The sequence below is a fragment of the Passer domesticus genome, chromosome 9 (genome assembly GCF_036417665.1).
Source record: "Passer domesticus isolate bPasDom1 chromosome 9, bPasDom1.hap1, whole genome shotgun sequence".
NCBI classification, from domain to species: domain Eukaryota; kingdom Metazoa; phylum Chordata; class Aves; order Passeriformes; family Passeridae; genus Passer; species Passer domesticus.
Genome location: NC_087482.1, coordinates 36,878,922 through 36,904,003, shown reverse-complemented (window position 1 = coordinate 36,904,003; position 25,082 = coordinate 36,878,922). Strand labels below are relative to the sequence as shown.

The following is a 25,082-nucleotide window of genomic DNA, read 5'->3' as shown; positions in this document are numbered from 1 at the left end:
AGGTCATGGAATTCATGGAGAATCAGAGAAATAAGCAGTCCTAGTCAGCAAACATCTGATTATTCCCCAGCCACAGCTCAGGCAGAGAGGCCACTGTCAGACTGTGGTGCTTGGCATTGCCAAAAGTAATGGGGCAGAATATACTTTCAGCTTTCTTTTTGTACTTTCTGTTTGGTTGGCTTGTCCCTGCAGACATTGCAGCTCTGAAAGGAAAATCTCTGAGAGACAAACAGAAATTTTCATGGCTGGCCACACTTTCAACTCTTACCTCTAAATGTAACACAGAAAAATGCTTAATTGTGCCCTTATTAATTAGCAATGGAAGAATACTCATTTTTTGTGGAAAAACACTGGAGGTTGGATTCATCCCAGATGCAAATTTGTCTCCCAGAGGTCAGGGCAAAGTTATATTAATGGCATGTGTCTGTTGGTGGGAAGAAGAATCTGAGGTGGCTGATGATTAAATATTTGGCTAGCAAAATTGTCAACTACTTGTCAAAAGTTATGAGATGAAAGGATTCTCACTTACCATAAACCCAGGCTACAGCAATACATTCAAAGAATGCAACCCACAAAAGGCATACACCACTAGCTGCATAGTAGTCAAAGAGTTGAAAAACATACATGCCACCCTGTAAAAGAGAAACATAATTGGTTAAGATCCAGCAAGAAAAAAAAAAACCCAAGAATTCAGGCCCAGCTCCCAGTAACATCTACCAACATATCCCAATGACTCCTGTCCAACAAGAAGCAGCATCTAGCAAACAGGTAAAGTAAATATTTGGTATTACCTTCCCCAGGGAATATGCATGTTTACTACAGGAATAACTCCAAACAAGACAATGATTAAACAAAATTAAACCACTTAATACAATCTACTGAGACACTTAAATCTTTCCTTCTTACAAAGAAGGCATTTAAAGAAACAAATGGCTGCCACATTAGCATTAACATTAACAACTTAAAAAGACTAAAAATGAAAGTCAGTTCATCAGGAGCGTCTTCATTTATTTTTTGAGTGAAAGGGCTAGTTTCATGAAAATAGTTCATTTTTTGTTTTATAACTCTATTTATACTCTGCTGTTAGACTCTACTCTTACTACACTGCACTTTCACTTGAAAAACTGTGGGGTTTGGGCATCTATGTTACAGGTGCTATTTTACCTCCCACAGTCATGCTCTTTCAGTTGTTTTTAAAATCTGACTTGGATTTTATTTTCAAGATAAATATCACAACAGTGCAGGCACTGGAACATATTCCTGTCTTGTTTACACTAGAATAAACCAAGTGGAATTTAATTAATTCAAATCTGTGTAAGATAAAAATCTCTTTCCCTGCATGCCACTGGATGGGTTCTCAAAGTGCTCTGCTGAAGGTTTCCTCTATGTTTCATCATTTAGAACTAGATGTTAACACTCATACTCATGTTGACTGGTACCTGAGATCAGATTGAATTTAATGAGGTTTCATGTTTCTGTTCCTGTGACTGAAAAGGGAAGGGACATGTAACTCCCATTCAAAATGCTTTCAGACCTAGGGATGAAAGATGCTCTGTCCATCTAAAAAGCACTCCTCTGAGTCACTTATTCCTTGCAGTCTCAATCATAGCTAAAACTGGCCTGGAAAATGGCTAAAGAAGAAGGCAATTTGCAGCACTGGTGCCACTTACCTCAGTCACCATAGTTAGTCCCAGAAGATAGCTAAGGAAACACACTATAGCGATGAAGATTTCCCGTCGGTAACCCTTCCTTAGGAAGGATGGGTGCAGATCAACTAATGACGTGATCTGTCCTTCAACTTCAACAAACTACAGGGGGAAAACAACAGTGGAGAAATGACTTGGAGATTACCTGTCATGCAGTTCATCCAGGCTCCTGCTTGAACAAACCTCCCCATCAGCACCCCAGCCCTGCGCTCTGTGCTGCTCTCCATAAAGAAATAGAAAAGGTTCCTTTGGAACCCGAGGTTGGTGCGTGGGGGGAGCTTTCAGGTTGGAATAAGCTTTCAGAATTTCTTTTTGTTACCTAGAAGCCTTATGAGCTAAAAAGGGGCTCTGCAAATGCAAGCCACAAGGAAGAAGGAGGCACTTATGCGCCTGATGACAGGAAGGTACTTATGTGGCTTTTATGCTGTCACTGTTCCAGATGAACATAGGATATATGCTAGAGAAGAGGCAGAGGGAAAACACTCAAAAAAGTCCAAGCTAGCACAGTACCTCCCAGACTTTTTCTGATGTGCCAGGAAACATCACAGATACTAGTTTAGGTTATTTCCACAATTCGATATAATTCTGCTGTTGGGTTTGTTAGTGAAAATCCAGCCAAGGCAAAGCAGACTGTGATGTGAAACAGCAGCTCTTCTTGACTGAACGTGTTCTCTGTGGAGCTGTGAGAGGACTATCTCTGATGGAGGCTCTAGGTACTTCTGCAGCAATAATGGAACCGTTCATACAGTCCACATTCAATGATCTGGCAAACTATTTGCACTTGTAAACCAAAAATGAAGCTCTGAATAAATGAGCTAAAGTCTTTATCTCACTTCATGATAACTGTATTATACTCACTTGTCTTTGGAAAACTATACAACTGTGTAACTTGAGTTAAGCAAATAACCCAAACTGGATTTGAATAATAGTTGAAAGTTAATTAAAAACCAGACATTTCTGCACCTGGAGGAAAGCAACCACTGAACTTCCCCAAGTAAAACCATGGAAGGGATCTTTTGACTGATCTGTACTTTCAACCTGGCAAGGTACAAAAGCACCAAGCTCACTGAAGACATGAGGATATGGATTGGAGGTATCCATCAAGGCTGCCTCTGCATAAAAGATCTTTACTTTAAGTAGATACATCATCTTAACTAAAAACTTATCATGGGGAACCTAAGACAGAAGTTATTTCAGAAAAAGCTGCATTTTCCTACCTGGCACCTCATTGCTCTTACAGCACCCAGAAATGCCCTATAACAACCCTACCCTCTTTCCTGAAGTTCTATTTTGGAAATACAGACTGTTCTGCAAATAGATTTTGTCCTCCACCAAATTTTATTGCCTCCTGTCTTGTTACTTTGACTTGTGTAAAACTGGTTTTCTTTTTAAATGCAACCCTTTCCTTTGAGCTGATTTGATCTGAAACTGCTCTAGCATTCCAGAAACCTGCTTGACTGCACTCCAAAAAACCAGAGGGGTGGAGGAGAGAAATTAAGCGCTCCAATTAGTTTTAATCATTCTGCCCAGTGAGGAGCTTTTTAAAATTACTAGACAGCTTCCAATTTGCATAAGCATAGGGCTGCTGAACCACAGCACTGGGTACTTTCACATTTACTTAGGAGCAATTGAGAGTTGCTCAGTACAGTTCAAAGATTAAGCCATAAAGAGCAATTTAGAGCAAATGAAATGAAAAAAAAACGTCAGAGATTAAGTACACAACAACTGGGTAAAAATTCAATTTACTGAGCTCTCCTTGTATGAGAGAGCATTTAGGCTACAGAAACATTTCATCCTTATGAATATATATATATGTATTTAATCTTAGTGGCTTTACATTTGAATGCAGAAAATTCTGGCAATTTTGAATGTGTAGTTACTGCATAATCTCTGGTCACCCATGTTTCCTTGTAAGTAGACTATCTAGTAATGATTTACAGGTTCCTTGGCAGTATTTGTCCAACATTCCTACAAGTAACCATTGGGAAAAATAACCTAACTTCCTGACTGAAGTTTTTGATTTTTTTCATACTCACTAATTAATACTAGTGGGTGCTATAAAATTAGTGCAGCTAGAATCTGAGATGCTTTCTGGCCTGTTTGGAGGTACTGAATGCATGCTGCTGACGTGAAAGTCAGCAGGATCCCACATTGCTCAGCACCTCCAAGCCCAAGGCCACCAAAAAAGGCTGCAGCTTTGTCCTCTCACTGCTCTTGAAGCCACCCTGGATATACTGTACAAAACATTATGTGCTTTTTTTGTACCTCATGCTGACTTTGCTTTTCTTTTTTGACACTTGGCAACCATCAAAACACATACTCCTAGTAGTTATTAATTGTTAGTTTTTTAATGATGGTGCATACGCCCTGCAGGTGTTCGCAATGGCACAAAGGACTCTGTGGAATAGACTACTGCAGTCCTTTATGTTTTAAAATGATTAAGCTTTTTATCCAAAGAAAGAAAATACTGTGACCAAAATGGTGGTATTTTGTACTAGGAGTGAAATTTAGGTTAGGGAGTACTGCCCTAGTGGGATAGACCTCACTAACCCTTTATGACAAAGATTTACTGGACAACACAATATTATGAAGTTGTAGATTCATCAAGTGCAGCCCCTACAGTAAAAAGCAACCCAGATGAATTCCTCTCAAGCAGCATTAGAGGTATTGTCTTGTTAATTCATCCCTGTAAAACCAGCTTTTCTCAGTGAGCAGAGCTGACACAATAAGTCACACATCCCTTATTCATTACTAACCTGGCTATCCAGTCCAAGCAACAGAAGCATAATAAAAAAAAGGATTGCCCAAAAGGTGGGCAGTGGCATCATGGACACAGCTTTTGGGTAGGCAATGAAGGCCAGGCCTGGACCTAGAGAAAGAGAAAATAGGGAGGGGGGAAGGGAAGAAAAGTAGTAAGTACCAGCTCTTTTGTAAAGGCAGCCACCCTCAAATTCAGGAATGCCTGGTTCCGTTCAGATAAATCCAAACGCAGCTGGAAATACCAGAAATGAAACAGTTTGGCTCTTTTATCTGAAATCGAAGCACGCATGACTACAGCAGAAACCACGGGCAAACCCCCAAGGCCAGTGCTAACAGATCTCCAGTTTTAACATCTGTCTCAAACATGCCAATAATGGAGGTGTCCTACACCTGCCCTGCACGGACACAGGACAGTCTCGGGGCTGGGGGACAAGGGGTGACCCAAGGGAATGGCAGAATCCCACTGCTAGCCCACATGGTCGTGATGAAGATGATGATGATGAAACTCTTTTGCATGCAGGGAAAGGGACTCTGCTATAAACATTCCCTGAGATTTCCACTAATGCAACCACTGCCTCCCTCTGTATGCAACCTCCAAACCCTGCATGGCTTTTCTAAACCAGGTTTTGCACTCCAAGGAGTTTGCTCCTTCTCTTCTGCAAACCCTCCCTGCTGCACTGAGTGATCAGGCTACTCCTAATTTTACCAACTGAAAATTGAGAAAACTGCTCTTAGGAACTGCTGGGGTGTAAAATCACTCTGTGTAAAATTGCTTCCCCATGCTGTTACACCATTTGCCCCTATCCAGGCCAGCCTACATGGACCTGCCACGGTGACACTGAGCATGACCATCATCAGCCCCAGGTGCAGGATGGGCTGCAAGTGTAGGAGGACCAGCAGAGCTGGGGCTGAGTGCTTGGGGCTCAGTGCCCAGGTTCTCTGCCCTGGAACCCAAAGTGTGGAGTGCTCCTCCCTAGGTCTGGCCTGCCCTGTGACCAGGTGTCACCTCACTCGTGCCCACACAGGGAGCACAGGCACGTGCTCGTCTCCAGAGGCACCCTCACCTGGAGCCAGCTGCTATCAGCTGTCCTTTGTGAGAGCTGTTCTGGAGAGAGGAAGAGCCCTCCAGCAGTGGGAGACAGGAACACTGGCAACTCTGCATTTAGGGCAGGGTCTCAGAGGAGATGAAGAAATTTGGTGAGGCTGACAAAAAATTCTGAGGGCAGATTACAATACAGATTGAAACCAGGAGTGCCTGGCTCATCTGCTTGTTTACTTTGAGGAGCCTTCAAAGTGACAGTTTTCAAGCAGATTCATGTAATTTTCAATGGGAAAATGAATTTTCTTAAGATGCTGCAGTGTGGGGCCAAAAAAATCTTCTCTCTCATCTGTACAGAAAAATCTCTAACACTGCTCTTCCTACCTCCCACTTTTCCTTTCAACAAGAAAGATGGAAAAAGAAGCAAGAGAAAGAGGTAAAATGAGATGACTTTTTTTCAAACTAAAGAAAACTTTCAGTCACTGAAAATATTTGAACATAAATAAATACAAATTAGCCAACAATCAAACAACTAATTTTATTTTAATGAAACGCAACTAAGATTTTATACGACAGAAGATACCAAAAAATTGGTGAATGTCTCAAATTTTGGGGAACTTTGCTTTTTTTCCCCCTTAATTCAGTGGATACAGTAGATCCTCTCTGAGGGAGAGCTGCTAACAGATGGCATTTGCAGCTGATCTGTGCAATTGATGAGACAGATGTAAAACTGCTCTCCTCAAAATTTGCTGCAATTTGTATGCTTTGGCCAATGAAACTGTTCTTGCACTGTGATACCAACTAATACCAAGTGCCCTAAGCCCTGAGCTATATTTTGATTTTCCTTTGAAACTACGTGTTGAAATATAAAAAGTCCATGTGAAAGAAAATGTTCCTGGCAAGCCCTCAACCGAAACATAAATAATCTAAAATTTGTATTTAATTTGAAACCCTGTTGTTTTGAAGAGTGTTTTGCAAAAGTGAAGCACTTGTGGCTGCTATTAAAAGCCAGTGAGCACTGCCATGATCCCAGCCCACGCACTGGCCCATTGCCATGGGGTGCTGTGGCATGGCTGGAGAGCTGCAGGGGCAGAGACCAGGCAGGCACCAGGAAACCCAAGGCACTATTGTCAGACAAGCCTAATCTGAATTTGTTTGCAAAAGGAATTAAAAAAAAAAGGCAAAAAGCAAATCTTGTGCTGGTGTAACAGTGCTACAAATTGCATGGGTGGTAAAGTACTTTTTCCAGCCAAACAGAGGCCACATGGATTAGACAGGACTCATTATGGTTTTGTTGAGCCCTACTGTTTTTCTCTCTATCTTTAAAAGAATTTCTGAAAAGAAGAAGAAGCTGTTTATTTAAAATCTGCTTTCATTCAGGAGTCAGAAGTCTGAGTTAACTTTTGAGTAAACCAGCTAAAGCCAGTGAAGGCCAGCAGTGACCAGTGCTTTCAGCCTGTGACCAGAGCCAGCCCTGGCTGACAAGTGTGATCCAGGCACAAGGCACCGACACTGAATTTGGCACTGGGAAGAAATGTGGCCATGAGATTCTTCTGTCAGAAAATTTGTTGATGTTCCCGTGGCTTTCAGGAGGGCAAACAAATGGTGTCATGGATAGGGCAGGAGGAATTTAACTTGCTGGGCAGGGATGGGGTCTCAGCCCTGCGGACAACATCTTCTGCCAAGTGCTGCAGCCAAGTGGCAGCACCTCTGCTTGCTTTTTCCTGACCCAGGGGAGCAGTTCTGACCTTGCATTAAAAGAACCAAAAAAGGCAAAGCCAGAAAACAGAGGCTCGAGCACCTGCTGAATCCTCCTGTGCTGAGAAGAAGCAAGGAAAACTTCTCCCAGAGCCCCATGCAGGTCCTGGGACACTCATCCCAGGGGGACCAAGTGTCTTCAGGAGCTCTGCACTTATCTCTCTCAGAAAAGCAGCAAGAAAACACATGGGAGGTGGTTTGGATACTTTTGGATAATTTCAGTAGTGCTTACTGTCATGTAAAAATGTCCCCTAGGACTTAGCCAAAGACCAGCAGTGATGGGCACCCACTGCATGGTGAGCCAGTTGCAATCTCTGGCCATCAGTAACATGGGGAGTAGACAACAAAATATGCAAAAAAATCAAAAGGAGAGTTCAGATGCCAGTCTGTGCCCTTGCTGTCCCTATAATGAGCTATTAAACCCCTCCTTTAAAAAATGCTTTTTGAGGTGCTGGAAATAGGCTATTTAAACACTAAGTGAGTTAATTTGTGTTTAAAGATTACTTAACAATCCAATGTTACTATAGAATTGTTTAATTCTAGAAATGTCAGGTGACAGGAATGTAGCTGCCTCTGTCAGAGATTTAATAATAAAAATTAGAATAAATATTGACCAGATAAAAACCTAATGTACAAATACTTAAAAATACTACTCTTGGAATTGATCCACCTACATATAAATAAAAAAATAGGGCTAATTATGATTCATTCAATAGGATTATTCCCTTGCTTCCTGTTTCCAAACAAAGCAATCAACCTCTAATCCAAATAAGCATTATGGCCAAGATTGTTACTAATTGCACTTGCAAGAGTTATGCCAATTGCAGCCACCCAAGAATCCAGCGGTGCCATCAATGTCATTAGTTTTTCATTAGCCCTTGTGAAGTGAGACATTTTTCTTAAAGACTTAACTCCCAGAGCCATGTGATTAGAAGATGTACTGACTTTTTCATTTTAACAGCATGTTTGCAGAGGAAAGCTTTCAAATTCTATGCAGGTGAATTAAAAGTGCTCAAAAAATTAGAAAGAAATATCAACAGTGCACTCAGGTGACATTGTTATTACTAGAATCTGATTAGCTTTAAGCCTCATGGCTGTCAAGGCCTGATTCATTATTTTTCCATGGTAATTCCCAACTAATCTGTCTGTTCTATGTGAAAACACATGGTTACACCTGCCCTCGTGGACTAGAAATGCACAGAGGAAAAATGTCATCTGTTTTGTTTGAGATACAGTCACAAGCTATGAGGATTGAGCTTCTACCTCTGCCTGTGCATAGGTGAATGTTAATGGGAAGGACACTTCTGAAATAAGGGAGGAATCTAAATGTACATCAAATTTCAAAATGGACTTTGACAGTTCTGTTAACCTCACGCTGAAAGCTACAGAGAAATGCATGATTGCAATGCCTAGAGTTCCTGTGGCTGAAATGGTTCACAAAACCCTGGAGATGGACTTCTCCAACTTCTCTTGCCTTTCAATGAGATTTGGGAATGTATGTGTGTGTGTCCCTTCAAAAGGCCAAGGTACTAATCCTACCCTAGTGCTGTAAGCAAGCAATACTAAGCTATGAAAAATATATAAACACTGGCAATTTGCATTTTAATGAAAACAAAAGCAGTCTGAAGAGAAGGATGGAATAAATTCTTGAATCAATGACATTCTGGACTCTGGATAATGGTGTAGTTATCTTAGCTCTAATCTCAAGTCAAATGGATTAGCACACCCTAGGAAATGTGTTTGCTGCCCTGTTAATCAAGACAGAGTAAACAGTACAACCCCAGCTAACCCTCACTGCTCTAGATTAAAGCCCAAATCAACAACGTGCTTTTTTTTTTTTTTCTGGCAATTATGGGAAATCTTGTTCTATCACTTAAATGTTAGCTGATTGGGTCTGCAGAACTTTGCTCACACGCTGGGCGGCAGTGCCCACCACCACTGCCACCAACACCATCGTACCTGACTCTGCCACATCAGCAATGTTCACCCCTTGCTCTTGTGCCATGAAGCCCAGGACGGAAAAAATTGCGAAGCCAGACACAAAACTGGTACCACTGTTCAGGCATCCCAGCAGCAAACAGTCCCTAAGTCACACATATGTCATGGAGCAAGTTAATTAAAAAAAAAATTAACCCATTGTCCCTACTTTATTTACATCATTTAGCTAAAACACTAAACCCCCTTGGATGGAAACTTGCCTATAGCAGTTGTATTTGTACTTGTTGTAGCTCCCCAGGGAAGTCATTGCTCCTAAGCAGATTGCATATGAGAAGAAGATTTGTGTCCCTGCATCTATCCAGACCTAAAGGGAAAGATAGAAATACTGTTACTACCAGCATTGTTGCGTTGCAATAATTAACACAAACACACAGTTCAAACTAAGCAAAATCTACAAAATAATTGTTTCCATTGAAGGTGAGAGCTAAAGGACCAGGGAGACAGGGAAAGGGAAAGAGAACAACACATTTGCAAGTTTGGCTTTCACAAGGAAAAGAGAATTGTTAGCATCAGAACCCAGAAGAACATAATCTCTACAATAGTTCCTGTTTCCCCTCCCCTGAGATGCTCAGTATTTCTAGTCTCTTAGTCATTCAGCTGATCCTTCCTGTTGGCACAACAATAAACGTGTTTCAATGCAATAGGAAATGCAGAAGTATTTATAACATTGCTCATTTCTCTTGTAACTCATTTCAGTTAGAGTCAGCCGACAGAGTCCTTAAACTGAGGATGTGAAAAGCTTGAGAAACAGGTTTGTGTATTTGGTCTATTTATTTTTCTAGCTTTCTGGTTGTTTTTGTACCTGTTCAAATGCAAGATAAAAAGCCATAGGGGTGGGGGGGAAAACAAGCAAAATACAATGCACTTTATAAGATACATATCTGATCTTGGTCCCATGATTCTTTGCCCTGATTACATTTAAAAAAACACATAGAGAGTGAAATAACCATACACTATGAACTTCTTGGCTAGTAAATACATAGCAAGCTATCAAAACACATTCTCTGAATCCCATCTGTTCTCTTCTTTCTGCAAATTCAAGTCTGCTAACACCAGTGGAAACCACCAAGGAGTTTGAGTAAGTGAGAATGTAGACTGAGGACCATTACCTCCTCCCTCCCACCATCACTTCCCAGCACCTTGCTGATAAGACTGAGGAGACTTCTGTCGCCTCGGAGTGATGCTTTTGCTAGACTGTGGGTGGGAGCCAGCCAGCTCACATGAACCTCTCCTACATTATCTGCTGACACTCTGGTTAGGGCTAACAGTAGATCATAAAAATTATAGGGTCCCATAAAAGAAGATTAACCCATAAAATATAATGTCTCCTGTGAAAAGGGTGTCTTGTAAAAGAGGACAAGACTAGATAATGAACCAAATTTTCATGTTTCTTTCAATTACCCTTTTCCTACTTCAGTCCTTTAGCGACCAGTGGAGTTTTATTTTAACTTAGTACTCATTAGAAAGCAATAGCAAAGACAGATGTTATTTCCTATCACTGTGACAAACATTGTATTATTTTCAAAGATCCCTTGTGTTCTTTTCTTTTTTAAATGGGGGAATATTGTATTTTTTTTCATTTCTCACATGAACACTATTAGCTGAAACAATGCTGATCTGCTCAAGTGTCCCATACCTGCACTCTGTGAGCACAGACAGAATTTCTATCTATACAGAAAGAGTAAGCCTGTCTCCCACTAGCCAGGGCTAAGCAAGTGGTTCCTGTTCCTCAGAAAGTATTTTCTCCACCTTTGCATGGCTCTTCATTCTTCTGTAATTTTATTCACTGCTCTCCCAATCTCCTCCTATTGAGCAGTGGGAGAAAAGTGACACTGATACTCACAGTTGTTGCTTGTTGCTCCATCTGTGAAGCTCACGTGTCTCTCCTTTGAAACTAAAGACTATCCTCATTAAAAAAATGCATCTCCCTTACCTTACCCACAAGAAAGCTGAGATTGTATAACGGGACAGAGTCTACAGCCTCAGAGTCCTTTGACACAAAAAAAATACACACGCATACACACAAACATACACATGGAAAGATGCATTAACACATTTAACAGTGACCTTCTCAAGCAGAGCTCTGGAAAATATAACCCAGCATTAAAGTTCATGCTATATTTGGATCTCTGAAGACTGTGGAAAAAAAACTGATTGCCATTACATCAACACCATCACCCGCCTCCCTTTGCACAGGAAATCATCCCGCTCCCCACTCCTGGTTCTGTACCTGTGGGTCAGCTAACCGTGAGATATCAGGGTAAAGATAAAACTTGATGCCTTCTGCAGCTCCAGGCAGGGTCACGCCACGGATGAGTAGAACAAGGAGCATGATGAATGGGAATGTGGCAGTGATGTACACTACCTGGAAATGAGAAAAGAAAAAAAGGAATGTTTAGACTGTGGCAGCCAAAGCTCCAGAACCAAGAGAGGTCTAAAAATGGGAATTCAAAGCCTCCTCATACCTAAAAAGTTCAGAAAACTCCAACCTGAGTTTCTGTGTCTACTTTTATTTAGTGGTCTTTAACAGCTTACTGCCTCAGGCCTGAAGGCAATGCAGGAATCCCTCCAGAGGGCCTCATCAGTGGTCACATCACTCAGACATGATTTTATACAATTCAAGACTTTTGTTCAAATTCTGCCTTTGGGTTTGTGCTCCTCACATGTTAAGTGCACCTCTGCCAGGGAAGTGAAAAGGTTTACTCACTGAGGGCCCCTGAAATATTATCACCTCATTCTTTACTGGAACTTTAAAACTTACAAATGGCAAACTGTTTCGCAAGTTCTGCTGCTACCTCTGACCTTGCTGTGCAGCCCCACTGCTGCTCCTACAGCCACCCTCCCCAGGAACTATGTTCAGAGGTGAAGGTCATTTAGTTCATGCTCCTGGGTCTCCCTTCCTATCTCCTTGAACACATCAAGCCCTTCAGGTTGGCATCAACCTCAACAGTGGTAATTTCCAGTCCTATAACTTCATTCTTGCCCTTGCTGCCTATTCAGCAACATCATTACTGGAAACTAAGGCTCTATTCATCCAGTTTGAAAATATGTCTTCATTATCTTTAACCTCTATTCCCACTCTCTTTGAATAACAGCCTACTTCTTCTCTTCTTGTTATCTCCTCATTCATTTGATGAAAGAGCCCTTTGCTTTCATCTCCAGCACGAGGGTTAATTGAGCTTGCATTTGGACAGTTCTATCTTTAGACCCACACTTTTTGACCTCTAACATTTTGCTTTCTTTGCTCATCAGTGCTTTCCCTCATTTTTTATATAACTGCTGTGTGCTACAGTCACTACTGTCCAAGAAAGGGCATTTTTCTTGGAGTCAGATGATTCCCCCAGGTAATTACAGTTTGCTGCCATGAGTTAAAATGTATTTTTGTTTTCCAGAATTTGCTTAACTACTGCAAAGCTCCCAGGATGCTCCATTTTTCTTCATAATTGTGTCCTCTGAGAATAATGAGGAGAACTCAAAGCCTGTTTTGCCATAATAATTCACAGAGCGGGTTTGATTTCATAGAATGAATTTTTTTCATACATGCCCTTTTTAATTATCAATTTGAGTTTTCTGATATTTTCCACAAATAACATGTAATGCACATTAGCCTAGTTTCACCAAAACCAGGATAAAAGGAGGATTTCTGCACCTTCTTATTTTTTTTTAAATAAGCCAGTACTATGAAAGAAATCAAAGTTTTCCTACCAAACAAAAAAAAGGAAAGTTTTTATATATTTGCAGGAACTGAATTAAAATCCCACAGAGAAGTCTTTGCACTGCAGGTAGAGATTCTCTCACAATGCTGCAGGAATTTTTAAGACCAATCACATTATCTAAAGCTTAAGCATAACTAATATTTTTCATCATGATTTCATATTTATTTGTCCAAAGCTTTACTAAAAGATTTGAAAACTACAGCTTCCCCCCACCCCCCACCCTCCTCTCCAAAGAACCATTAACACACTGGAAAGCAGGGAAGTGCTATAAACAACCCTCTACTAAAGTAAACTAGACTTTTCAAATAATTCAAGTCCTCCATTAGAGTTTACAGTTTACTTTTGTTTGACCCCAAAGTTAATGGAGTCAGCCGGAGACTTTCCAATGGATTTGTTGCTCTTTGGCTGCACGAGCCCCAGAGAGCAGAGAGTGAGTTCCTACCAACCACCCTGCTTTAGACATGAGACCATTTTGCAGGACTTGCAGCAAACACAGATTTTTAGACATCTTGTTTTAACAGACCTGTTTTCAACCTTTTATCTTCATGGGGAGTGGAAACAGTACCACAGGGAGCTTGGAATGCCTCTCTGTGCTACCAGAGCCTTTTCTGAGCAACACCAGGGTTGCGAAAGGTGGTGCAGAAATGTTCACTTCCACCCTGTTGCTGCAAGAGATTTACTGCACCCACCTTTACTGTAAAACTTGTACAATCTCCTCACTGAGTGACATCAATCATTTGAAACAAACATTTTTGTCAATGCCTGCTTTACAGGTGTGGAAGCTGCTCTTTGAGGAAAAGGTGGAGGGAATCCAGGGTAAGGCACCAGCATTTTAATGAGGCTCATTGATAAAAATCACAGAAAGCAAGGCAGAAACTGCAGTAAAGCAAGTGGTTTAGTCAACAGTGGTACTCATGAGGTCTGGCTTCCTACAAAGTTTTGTCTCCTGGTTGATTCTGCAGTGTGCAACAAGCTAAAACTGCTAAATGATGATCTCTCTGCAGCTGAGGCGCTTGGAATTTCTCCCCCTGACTTCTCGGACTTATAAAAGATGAGTTCACACTGTGGCCTTTTTCTTAAGAGGGGCACTAATGGGGTCACTTCCTCCCACCTAGTTGAGAAGAAATTGGGGAACTTGGCACCTTGAGATCTCTCCTCCTCTGTCAGACTTATCTGAACAGTGCCTCAAGCAACAATTTTGAAAGCTAAGAATTACACAAACACAATGGCTTAAAAAACTTACGAAAATAGGTATAAAACCACTACTGAATGCAAGGGGAAATAGCATTATGCTTCACACCAAGTGACTGACCAAGACTTGCAATGCAGCAGGATGTTCAGGAGGAATGCAACTGTTATCCTTCACAGGAAAACACGATTCTGAACAGCATGTGATGGGACAACCCACAAGCTATGCAGGATCTTTGTTAGTGACAATGCTCCTGAAGGAGTACCTAAGTTTAGCCTTGTGTGTCTCCACAGAGCTCCTCCGCAAGGCAGCGGCATTTCAAAAATGCTGTGCCTCCACAACACCCCTACCACAGCTCTGTCAGCATCCATCCTGCTGCACTGGGATGAACTGGGCTGGAGTGAGAACACAGACACACAGTGCAGAGCACCACCCACAAGCCTGAGACCTTCCACACTCATGACATCAGTGGGATGTCTGTCCTCTGAGAGCCGAGGTGGGGCTCAATCTGTGCTTGTATCTGCTTCTTGATGCCCTTCCAGTAGTGGCTACTTGACTCACAGGCATTTTAGACACTGGCAATGACCTTCAAAAGCCAGTGAAAAGAGTCTCTTACTCAATGGAAAAATACAGGTTTTCCAGGAAATGGTGAACATCTTCCAGAACAGCATTACTTGGTATTCCTAATGTCTCTAACTGTAATGATTTTAGAATGGGTAAAAGAGCACTTACCTTCCCAGTGGATTTGACTCCTTTCCAAATGCAGAAGAAACATATCACCCAGACAAGGAGGAGACACAGTGCTAGATCCCACTTGATAATACCAATATCTTCAATTCCCGAGGACAAGCTCAGCACATTGCGCCTGATTATTTGAAAGGAAACAAGAGAAGAGAGAGATGCAGGAGCTCAGTTGATGCAGACTCTGGTTGTGATGGCTAAGAAGACACGATGGTGTGTAAGGCAGCTGATGCACAGACAGATCTCTGCTCTCAAAACACGTGCTAAGTCAGTGCCTTATGTGAACCAAGCTGTGCTTTGCAACCCTACATCTCCCCAATATCTGTGGGACTCCTTATTCAATATACTGCATTTAAAAACCTTAAGCTCTTTTTTAGCAGCCTATGACCACCCTAATATGACATAAAAGAATATTTGCTTTCGTGAAGATTGAAGACCAACTTGCCCCAGTGAAGCTACCTGGCAGTGGTACACACCATGTCTCCATCATGGACACTTGCAGCTGACCTGTATCCACATGTTTCTGCTCCTTTGCAGTTCATTAGCAAGGCTGCCACAAGGAGGAAAGGGAAAAAGCAGTGCAGGGAAGTGTCAGGCCATGCAGCTTTTCAGGGTGAAGGCTGAAGCCGTTTATCTCTTTTCCCCTTGGGACCCCCCAAACAAACACTGCCCAGGTGTTACCATCTGCCCTCAGCACTCCCAACACCAGGGTCTCATTTAGCTAACACCAGATTATTTAGGAAATTTTATTCCCTCTCTTAGGTTAATAAATAAAAAAGTAATTCCTGAGCTGTGTTTTAAGGGAGCAACATCTGACCATTAAAAGAATCTCATCCAGAGGGGAAATATTTATTAAGGCTTCTCTCTTTTCAAAATTCCCATGCTTACCATTAAATACTTAATTCAAACTATTTTTCAAATAATTTCATGCAACATACACTGTCCTCACACCACTGTGCAGGCCTTGTTATACTCAACACTTCATTTGTCAGATATGTAAAAGAACAAACTGTTTCTTACTGTTCACTAAGCTAAAACTCTGCAAATGAACCCAGTAAACTCTGCAAGGCTTTTTTAGTCAAAGATAAGTTTTGACCTCAATTACCACAGAAATGCCTTGTCCCAAGACTACAGTAGAGCACTTACTATCTAACCAATTTTTTTATTAATTATTAGTTAAAATTTACTTTCAAACAGCTGTAAAAGTCAGGCACTTTCACTCACCAGAGTGAAGGAGAGCAGAGCCCAGAGCAGTGTGGGTCAGGCCCATGTGTGCACAGCTTTGCATGGGGATCCAGTACAAGACAGACCAGGGTGGTTTGGTTTTCCCCTGAACTAATGAATTTGGGGTTTTTTTTTGCTATTACCATGGAAATAATAGTGAATGAAGTCACAGATGGAAAATCTGCAATTAGTTTTTGGAAAAAGCCCTGGATTGACCAGTTTAATAGGACTCAAACCCATGCCCATCTGTTTTTGCATCTCTGCTTGCCAAACTCACTTGGATTACCTGTGTGACCGTGCTCTCACACCAAATGCTTTCTTCTCTCTGAACGTGTGTGTATTTTGTTATGGAAAAGGACTAATGGCACCAGACAGGATAAGTCTGCCCTAATCAGCACAGCTATTCAATAGTTATGAGAACCCCCTCAGTAATGAATATTTGGCATAAAGTTGCAGTCTTGCTTCACCTGAGCTTAAAGAAACAAAGGAAAAACCTGCTGTGCATATACAAAAGAAGAAAATACATTTATAAGATGAAAAAGGTCAGCTGCAACCTTCTATGCCTTTTTAAAAAATAAATGGCTATTTTCCAGTCAAAGGGGCAGTTCATATTGAAAAAGCAATCTATAGAGTTGGCTCTTGGGAAACAGTGCATAATTAACTGCAAATGCCTTTTGGAATAGGGAGCTTTATTAATGCATTCAGCTAAGACTTTGCTTTTTACTGCAGAACTAAAAGCAAGTGGCCATCTCTCCTAGAGTTTGCCCCAGTAATTCTTTCAAGATTTTTTGGGAGACAACCCAGTGGGCGACTGAGAGACAGGTATCTTTCTTTTCCATGCTTTTCTTGCTTGTCCCATCTCACAAAGACTGACTTCCTCAAGGAATATGCTCAGAATTACTAGGGGAGGTTCAGCATTACGATTCTTTTATGACTTCTAGCCCTACATATTTTTGCAGAAGCACTCAACATAGATTTTTGACCCTGTAAATTCAAGTTCAGGAAGCAGCATGAGCTGGGCTGTGCTGATAGCTCTTCAATTTTGTTACACAACCCCCATGCTACTGAGATTCAGCCAAGCCCACTCAGCTACCTTGACACCACTCACACATGGAGTTGTTAGTCATTCAGATTTATAGTCTGATGCTGTCATTAACTGTCACTCATGTATAATCAATGGGACAACAGGCTGGGGCTGAGTTTGTTATGAACAGGAGTTCTTGACCCTTGAACACTAATATGTTCTAGTGTGTGCAGTATGGAAATGTAACAGGAGCTGTAACTGGCTCTACAACATAAACAAAAATAAAATGAAGAGAGTTATGCAATCCTTGGGGGATATTCCAGCTCATTAATCAAATGAATGCAGACAGGACCTTTTAAACCAGGAAAGGTGAAGCACACTTTCATGTTGGATGGACAAGAATAATTAACACTGAAGAGGTTGTACAGAAGAATATTAAAATGAGAATATGAAACAATTTAAAAAACTCTCACGTTTGCTCTTAAAGGCAGAGACAGCTGCTCTAGATTTTGTTTAGTTTTTTGTGTTGCTGCCTTTAGGATTACATGCCATTAGCATGTGATGGTCTTTCCTGGGATTTGGACGAATAAAATCTGCTGATTACCAAATATTTATAAACACTTGGCCAGCACCAGACAATCAGGGGTTTTGTTCAACCCTAATTACCCTATTACACTTATCCCTTATGTATTAATATGTGTGTAAGCCTTTAAGGTTTTGAACTTCAAAATAAAATCTTCAGAAATAAGACCTGAAGCATGTGATACCAAGAGGTAAGTCTCCTGAAATAAAGCCTGATTTTCTTAACCCCCTTTTATTGCTGCTCAAGCAAGCATGTGATTTGCACCAAACATTAATTCAAATGAACTGAAATGTCAGGCTGCACTACATACCCAGCCAGGCTGAGAAGTTCAGCGTGAAGAGGTTAATACATCTATGTGGTCAATTATACCTTGGCAGCACTAGTTTTACAAAGCAGTGCTGATGAGGACACTATATAAATGTCCCACAATAAAAATGGCATTGGGTTTCAGAAACCAAATACTCACAAACGTCTGAATTAAACTGGAATTAATTGTGCCACAAAGCAGATGGATATCTTCAGTTAAAGACTAATTATTTACCTGTCCTTTCAATGTTGGTAGCTGGCTGGCTGGCTGGCAGCCAGTATTGTCTGTGGCAGCATGGTACCTGAAAGTTCTTCAAACTATTTTTTTAATTTCAGAATTGTAAAGAACAGTAGCACGTCTGGGAAAAAATATGGGGATATTCAGAGCTTGCACCAAGTGAAAGCTATGCTACTTTTATTACGACAGTGCTGCATGATCTCTGCTCTTACTTTAAGACATCAATAGTTATTTATGCAGAGACAGCAGCTATTTTTAATAGTCCTCTAAGTGTCATGACTCCTGCAGGCAGCTTGCTTGGTTAAGGGCAGTTTTGCCCATGATGAAACAGTGAATTATGGGCAGTGTGTCTGTCCCAGTAGGATTACAAAGCCAAACTCCTCCCTAGCAAGAGTCCAGGGAAGAGTTCAGCTTACAGTGCCTAAAACTGTTGAGGACACAAGTTACAGTGGCTGCAAATGCAGGGAGAGCTACTCCAGGAGCACTAATCACTGAGCAACCCCTGCTCCAGCTCTGCTACTGACACAGTGAGGGCACAACCGAGGACAGCAACATGTGTGAGGATCAAGGATTTGCTGTCCAGCCTCAGGCTCCTCCAGCCTGACTACATCTTCAGGAGGATTTGGCTCAGCTTGCAGAGGAGTCTTCTGACTTGGTTTCCCTTAGAGGGAAGGTAACTAAAAGCTCCATCACTAGTGTGCTCCCATGGGGACATCACTCCCCTTACCCCTGGCTGCCCTGGCACAACACCCTAAATCAAACACCTGCTGTGGTGTGACCCACAGAGAGCTCTGCTCTTCCCCAGTGAGCTGGAGCCCTCACTCTTTTACAATCCCTTTCCCAGCTCCCAGCCCTTCTCCTTTCTGCTGTGGTATCTTCAGTCTCCTGAGGTGAATATCCTGTCTGGGGCCTCCAGGGAGGCAATCTGGCCCACAAATCTGTGCAGTACAGGGGTAGGAGCTTCCAGAGCAGCAGGACAATTCCATGGTCACATCAGGAGCCACCAAGGTCAGTGCCCCAGGTACAAGAGGACTGTCAGCAAAATCACTGCACAAAAGCAATGATGAACGCAGTGCTTTGGGAGTCTGGGGAGCAACTATTTCAGGGGCAGCACTGTGGACCTCTGCTCCCTTGGGAGGCCTTGAGAAGACCTTGGAACACTCAGCCAAACCAGCCACTCATTTGGATTCAAGGTCTTCAGTCTGAAGTCATTGTGGGAGAGTCCAAAGGAGTGAGAGCTGCTTCTCCTCCTACTTCAGCTTGCCTCTCAGTTCCCCCAAAATATCCAAAGGTACCTCTTAACAATAGTTTTCCAACTTCTCCATATTTACACGAGAGGAAGTCACCTGGAAAAGCAGCTGCCCCTCAACATGGAAACACAGAGCTCAGAGCCTGCACCCTGTCTCTCACACCTGCCACCAGAGCCTTTTGACAAACTACCAAGCCCAGATTCAATCTGCCCCTTTATATTTTGGCTCTCGTGTTACAAATTTTAGCACAGCTCCTGAGACTATTTTTTTCTAAACCTAATGCATGCCAAACATCTTCAGCATGAACATGATTCCTGCTGGGGCTTTGGCTGATGCTTATTTTTAAAAATAGAGAAGTAGGTACAAGTTGATCAGAGATGAAACTGCACTTTAAACATGCTGAAAAAGCCAAGCTGGGCCAGATGCTGATTCTACCCATAACAGACTATCTGAGCAAGCAAACAAAAAAATTATTAATAAACTATTTGAAGATACTTTGGATTTAGGTTTCCTTACAGGTGTCTTCCTCTGCTGCTACATTTTGACACTTATATAAACACACAGAGTTTTGAGGTCATGTCTGTTCAGAGATCACATTATGCAATATGATTTAAAACTTGAAAAATAACAGAGAAATGAGAATAAGAAGCTTATGACTGATGAAATTCAGGCATCTGGCAAAACAGTCTCCTCAGGGACTGCAGAAAAAACTGTTGTAACAGAGATGACCTGGGAAACCTAGAATACAGGACAACGTTCACCACCTCTGTCAGATTTATTACTGGGGTCAGAACCTTACATCGCCATCAGACTGAAGAGAGATGTGTTATAGCTTCACAAAGTGTACTGCAAATGCTAACAGCTGGGGAAGAGACAACCACAAAGGTGATGATTTGTTGCTGTTTCCACTGTAAATCCCTGCTATCAGGGCATCTGCAGTGACTTGTTTGTGTTCTCCTGCCACACTCAGAGACTCCAGCCAAGAAGGAAGTAAGTTTGCTTCCAAAGAAGCAGCTGTGCTGGGCTTTTAAAGCTCCCCATATGGTCCAGGATAAATCTCTTCTATCACCTGTCTCCACCACTCCCACACTTACTAGTCCATTTCAAGATAGGTGAGAACCAGTAGCAAACACTGGTCAAAAAACTGACATCCAGAGCAATTTTCTTTTCTTATCTAACACTCCCCTGTGGGCTCCCACAAAACCTCAGGACTGACCTCTGGCATGCCACTGCAAGCTCCCTGAAGACACCAAGAAGAGGGGGTACTTACTCCCAAAACTCTGTGACAGGAGAGGTGAAGTTAGTGGCATTCAGTGATATCCAGAGTGTTTTGTTCTTCCTGAGAGTGTCTTCCACACAGGTGGGCGTGTTCCACTTCTGGTGGCAGTGTGCCCATGGCAGGACGCTCTGGAACGACTGGAACAGGTAGTAGAGTCCCCAGGCCAGGATCACGATGTAGTACACATTCAGAAGGGACACAATCACTATGGAAGCATAACCAATTCCTGGAAAGAAGGGGAGAGAAATGAAAAACGTGCAGATGTGACAGCTTCTGCAGCTTGTGATCTCCTGGGGCTGGTGCCATTTTCACTGTGCTGTGGGTTTCTATCCTGCCCTACCCTACTGCTGATAGAAACTCAGCTCAACACATAAGCACAGACCTGCCACCATCTCTGGACTCAGGGCTGAGTTTCTGGCTATGGTTTGCTGACACTGAGGGGAGGGCTGCAGGAATCTACTCAATTTAACACTAACCCAGCTGTTTCAAGTTTTAGTAGAGGGAAGGCAAGGCATCAGGCTTTGCTTGTTTGCTGCATCATCTCACTTCTCAGGTTGCCTGTGTGGGAAACCTCATTCTTGCCACACTGTCCCCCAAGCCAACTTCTCAGCTGGACAGCACCTGCACCACTCAGTTATCAACTGGCTGGGCTCAGTCTATGTGGGGAAAAAAATGACATTTCTTGAGTGAGCTAAGAAGGAATCTGTGTGAAAGTAGTGGTTTCTGCCGCAATTTCACTTGTGCTAAGGAAGCATGGTATTTGTGGATCTTATGGTTACCTGGATCAATCTCTGCTTACATAGTCTGCCAGTTATGAACCACAGGCAAAATAAAAATATTTCCTTTAAAAATTTAGAGCTGCCTCTTACAAGAACCTGTGAGGCTCCCTTTAATATCACTCTGATGGATATTCCAGCACTTGGGATACCTGCCTCATATTTTACAGTTTAAAACCTTATTGCAGCAGGAGTCTTTATCACCAGAGATTATTTTCATCTCAGATGGTAACAAGCTGAGCAAGTGCTATTTATTCTGTACATCTGCATTTCTTTCTGCATATACAGCTAGTCACATTAGCTACACTTTCTCTTTATGGATGCCTGGGAGATTGCTATTTAAACAAGGAACATTCCTTCTTCCTCCTCCTCAAAAAAAAAAAGTTTTGACAAAAGTGGGAGGAGGAGGAAGAAAATTAAGCTAAAGCAGCAGAATTACATCACCCTCAGCAGCATTTTGAGCACTAGGTGGGAGGGTGAGCCTCAGAGAAAACCCCCACTTCTGCCTGGGGTGATATCAGGGGAGAGAGATGACTGGAACAGCAACAGTGGCAGAGCAACAGTGGCAGTGAGACACGCCAGTGTGAAGTGCCCACTCTTTCCAAATGGGATTTGAACAGGGCCACATGTTTAGTGCAGTTATTTCAAATGATTCTGCCTGTGCTGTCCAGCTGTAAAGGGCAATCTGAACACAAGACAGACATCCTCTGTCATTTTTCTAACCTTTCATTTTTCCTTCTAGTTAACTTCCAGAGCAGCCTTCATACTGTTCCTGTGAGCACTGAGCAGGCAAAGGCCCTTTGGTAATATCAGACCAACATTTGCCAGGACCTGCTCAGTTATGACCAAAGCCCTGCTCCTGAATCCCATCAAAAAATGCTGTCCAGGTTTTGACTGCATCTGTAGCAGACAAATCATGCCAATGATAAACTTTCACATGGAAGATGGATTTTGATTTCCAGACCAAAATAACATTTCAAAGATGGTTTCATTAATGCCACCTAGTCTTTCAAGGCAACACTTTCTCTGATACCTGTAAACAAAATGTGCAATTGCCTTAAATGGCATAATATGCCATTTCATTCTTGGTTATTGGCAGTTTTGCCATTTAACAAACTGATAGCATCAAAATCAATACGTCACTTCAGACTCTCTGACTTCTACCTTTCCAGGAACCAGTATCATACCCTTAATTACTAGAGCAAATAGCTGAGTTAATGGACATGAGGGGAATGGTGCTGCTACATATGGTTTACAGAGGGGTCTTTCAGCAGTAAAGCACAACAAGGTGTACTAACCAGTGAAAATAGGGCAGATCTTTTCCCAGCATGTAATTCCACCTTCGGAGGTATACTGTCCTAGCACCACCTCCAGGAAAAACACGGGAAGACCTCCCCCAAACAGGAAAATGAAATAAGGTATAAGAAATGCACCTGTTGAGAAAATACAATAGTAAATAATGAGATTAAATGACAGAACTTACACAAGATCATAAAAAAAGTGACAACAGGCACATATAAACAAAGAAAGATATTTGGTACTTTAATATCACTGTGCAATAACCTTATTCTGGGCTATTTTTGCTCATTTTTTCTGCAAGAAGGATGAGTATAGGCTAGAAAGGGCATTTTCTTACCTCTTTAAAGTGAATATCTCCAATAACAATGGCAGATTGTTAGGCACACAATACATTCATATGGCTCAGACTGCTCTTATTCTGAAATTCCCTGGTCTGAAATCCTAATGGTCTATATAAATAGCATATCTTCTAGTTAAAACTCAGACTCAGCTGTAGCAGAAGTAAAAGAGCAGGAAAGGTTCAATAGCACAACACTAGGAATTGCTGGATTTTTTTTCCCTAATGAAGTTTTAATAAAAACTATTTAGTGATGAAAAAACCTCTCCTGAAGAGCGAGGTGAGGGTGAGGGAGGGAGGCAGAAAAAACACGCGCGAACAATCCTCTTTAAAAACTGGGTGAAGACACTGAAAAACGGCGAGCATGGGGCGGACAGACCGGCTCCTGAGCGTGGGATGACAACTCACCTCCGCCGTTTTTGTAGCAGAGATACGGGAACCGCCAGACGTTGCCCAAACCGATGAATCCCCCCGCCACGGACAGCAGGAAGTCGATCTTGCTCGCCCACTTCTCGCGCTGCGGTGGCTTTCCCTCAGCCTCATCCTCAGGCCGTGTCCCCGGGCTCTTGCCGGGGGAAGGTTTGAGGATGTCCTTGTGGAAATCTTTCAAGCACTGAAGCTTCTCCTTTGTTGCCATATTTCTGCTTTCTACACAGAAAAAGAACAACAATGAAAAAAAAGAGGGGTTTATTAAGCAGTCTTTTCCAGCAGAGCTCTCTAACACTGCAAGAACTATTTAGCCAAACTTGTTCTGTGCAAAACAGTGTTGTTTATTAAGCTGAGATAGGAAAATACTTCTGATGACTTCACTGAGCAGCAGAGGCAAAGTCCCCCTGCCTGTGTGGTCACCTCTCTGCAGCCAGAGCAGCGCAGAGCACCGTGAAGCCCTGGCACTGCTGACCTGCTGCCCGCAGGGAAGGGGAGCCCCGGCTGCGCTCCCCGTGCCGGCTCCTGCACGTGGTGCTCCTGGGCAAGTGTCTAACGCTGCTTCCATGCCCAAAATAAAGTACAAATCACTGCATCTGGTTCCTTCTAAAGCATTTATGTGAAATACAGAATAGTAAATCTCACCTTTCCAGATAAAACCCATTCTTCTACTTCCCAATAACTTGAGCGATCCTATATTATTTATTGCCTGCAATTTCCATTCCCTGAAGTACTATAAACCTTTCAGAAAACTACACATTCATAAAAACTGCAATGGAAAGTCATTTGTTCTAATCAGCCTGCAGGAACTGAAGGAATCTTTTCAGTTTACTCCATTTTCATAACTGCACTGTTTTCCCTTGACATCAATAAAGGGACAAAAAGAAGCCTTTATATTCAATTATTGTGAAATGCACACCTATGCAATGGAACAGTTTGCTGAGAATGATGGCTCCTTAGCTAATTAAAAAATCAGTGGCATGAGTCATATTAAATCATAGCTGGTTTAATAATTTATATATATAATTTATTATCAAAATCACAGACATTCAAAAACAATAACAGAAATAATTACTCTAACAGGTGCCTTTTTAACTAAGATTTTCTAATGAAAACAATTTAGGAGTAACCTGTAGCTTTCATGTTAACTGAGATGTCAGGCATATGCGGCCAATTAATTCCCCACATAACTCAAGTGACTTCAGCTGGCTCTGACCAGTTATTATTGCATAGTGTGTTGATACTGAAATTTTCACCAGAACCAGGCAAACCAGCAAGTTTGTTCCAGATCACAACCACTGGCTGCTTATACATGTCATTATGAGTGCAGTCATAAAGAAATCGTGCTGCAGATTATCCTGTTTGATAGCTGCCAGCCTCCCCCGTACCTGCACACTGGTTTTGATCCCTAACCCAACTGAGCTCGTGGCAGT

General features: G+C 42.0%; 1 protein-coding gene across 10 annotated transcripts in view; it reads right to left on the bottom strand.

Annotated features, from left to right (window-relative positions):
• SLC6A6 (solute carrier family 6 member 6) overlaps positions 1–25,082 on the bottom strand; it is a 92,863-nt gene that overhangs the window by 9,740 nt on the left and 58,041 nt on the right. For all 10 annotated transcript variants that reach the window (XM_064432752.1, XM_064432748.1, XM_064432750.1 and 7 more), the window contains 10 exons: positions 23,632–23,871; positions 22,886–23,020; positions 20,803–21,037; positions 14,899–15,031; positions 11,492–11,626; positions 9,462–9,565; positions 9,223–9,347; positions 4,463–4,575; positions 1,671–1,808; positions 530–632 (listed from right to left, as the gene is read on the bottom strand). In XM_064432752.1, coding sequence (XP_064288822.1) covers positions 530–632; positions 1,671–1,808; positions 4,463–4,575; positions 9,223–9,347; positions 9,462–9,565; positions 11,492–11,626; positions 14,899–15,031; positions 20,803–21,037; positions 22,886–23,020; positions 23,632–23,860 — 1,450 coding nt within the window. In that variant the 5' untranslated portion in view covers positions 23,861–23,871. The remainder of the gene's footprint in view (positions 1–529; positions 633–1,670; positions 1,809–4,462; positions 4,576–9,222; positions 9,348–9,461; positions 9,566–11,491; positions 11,627–14,898; positions 15,032–20,802; positions 21,038–22,885; positions 23,021–23,631; positions 23,872–25,082) is intronic.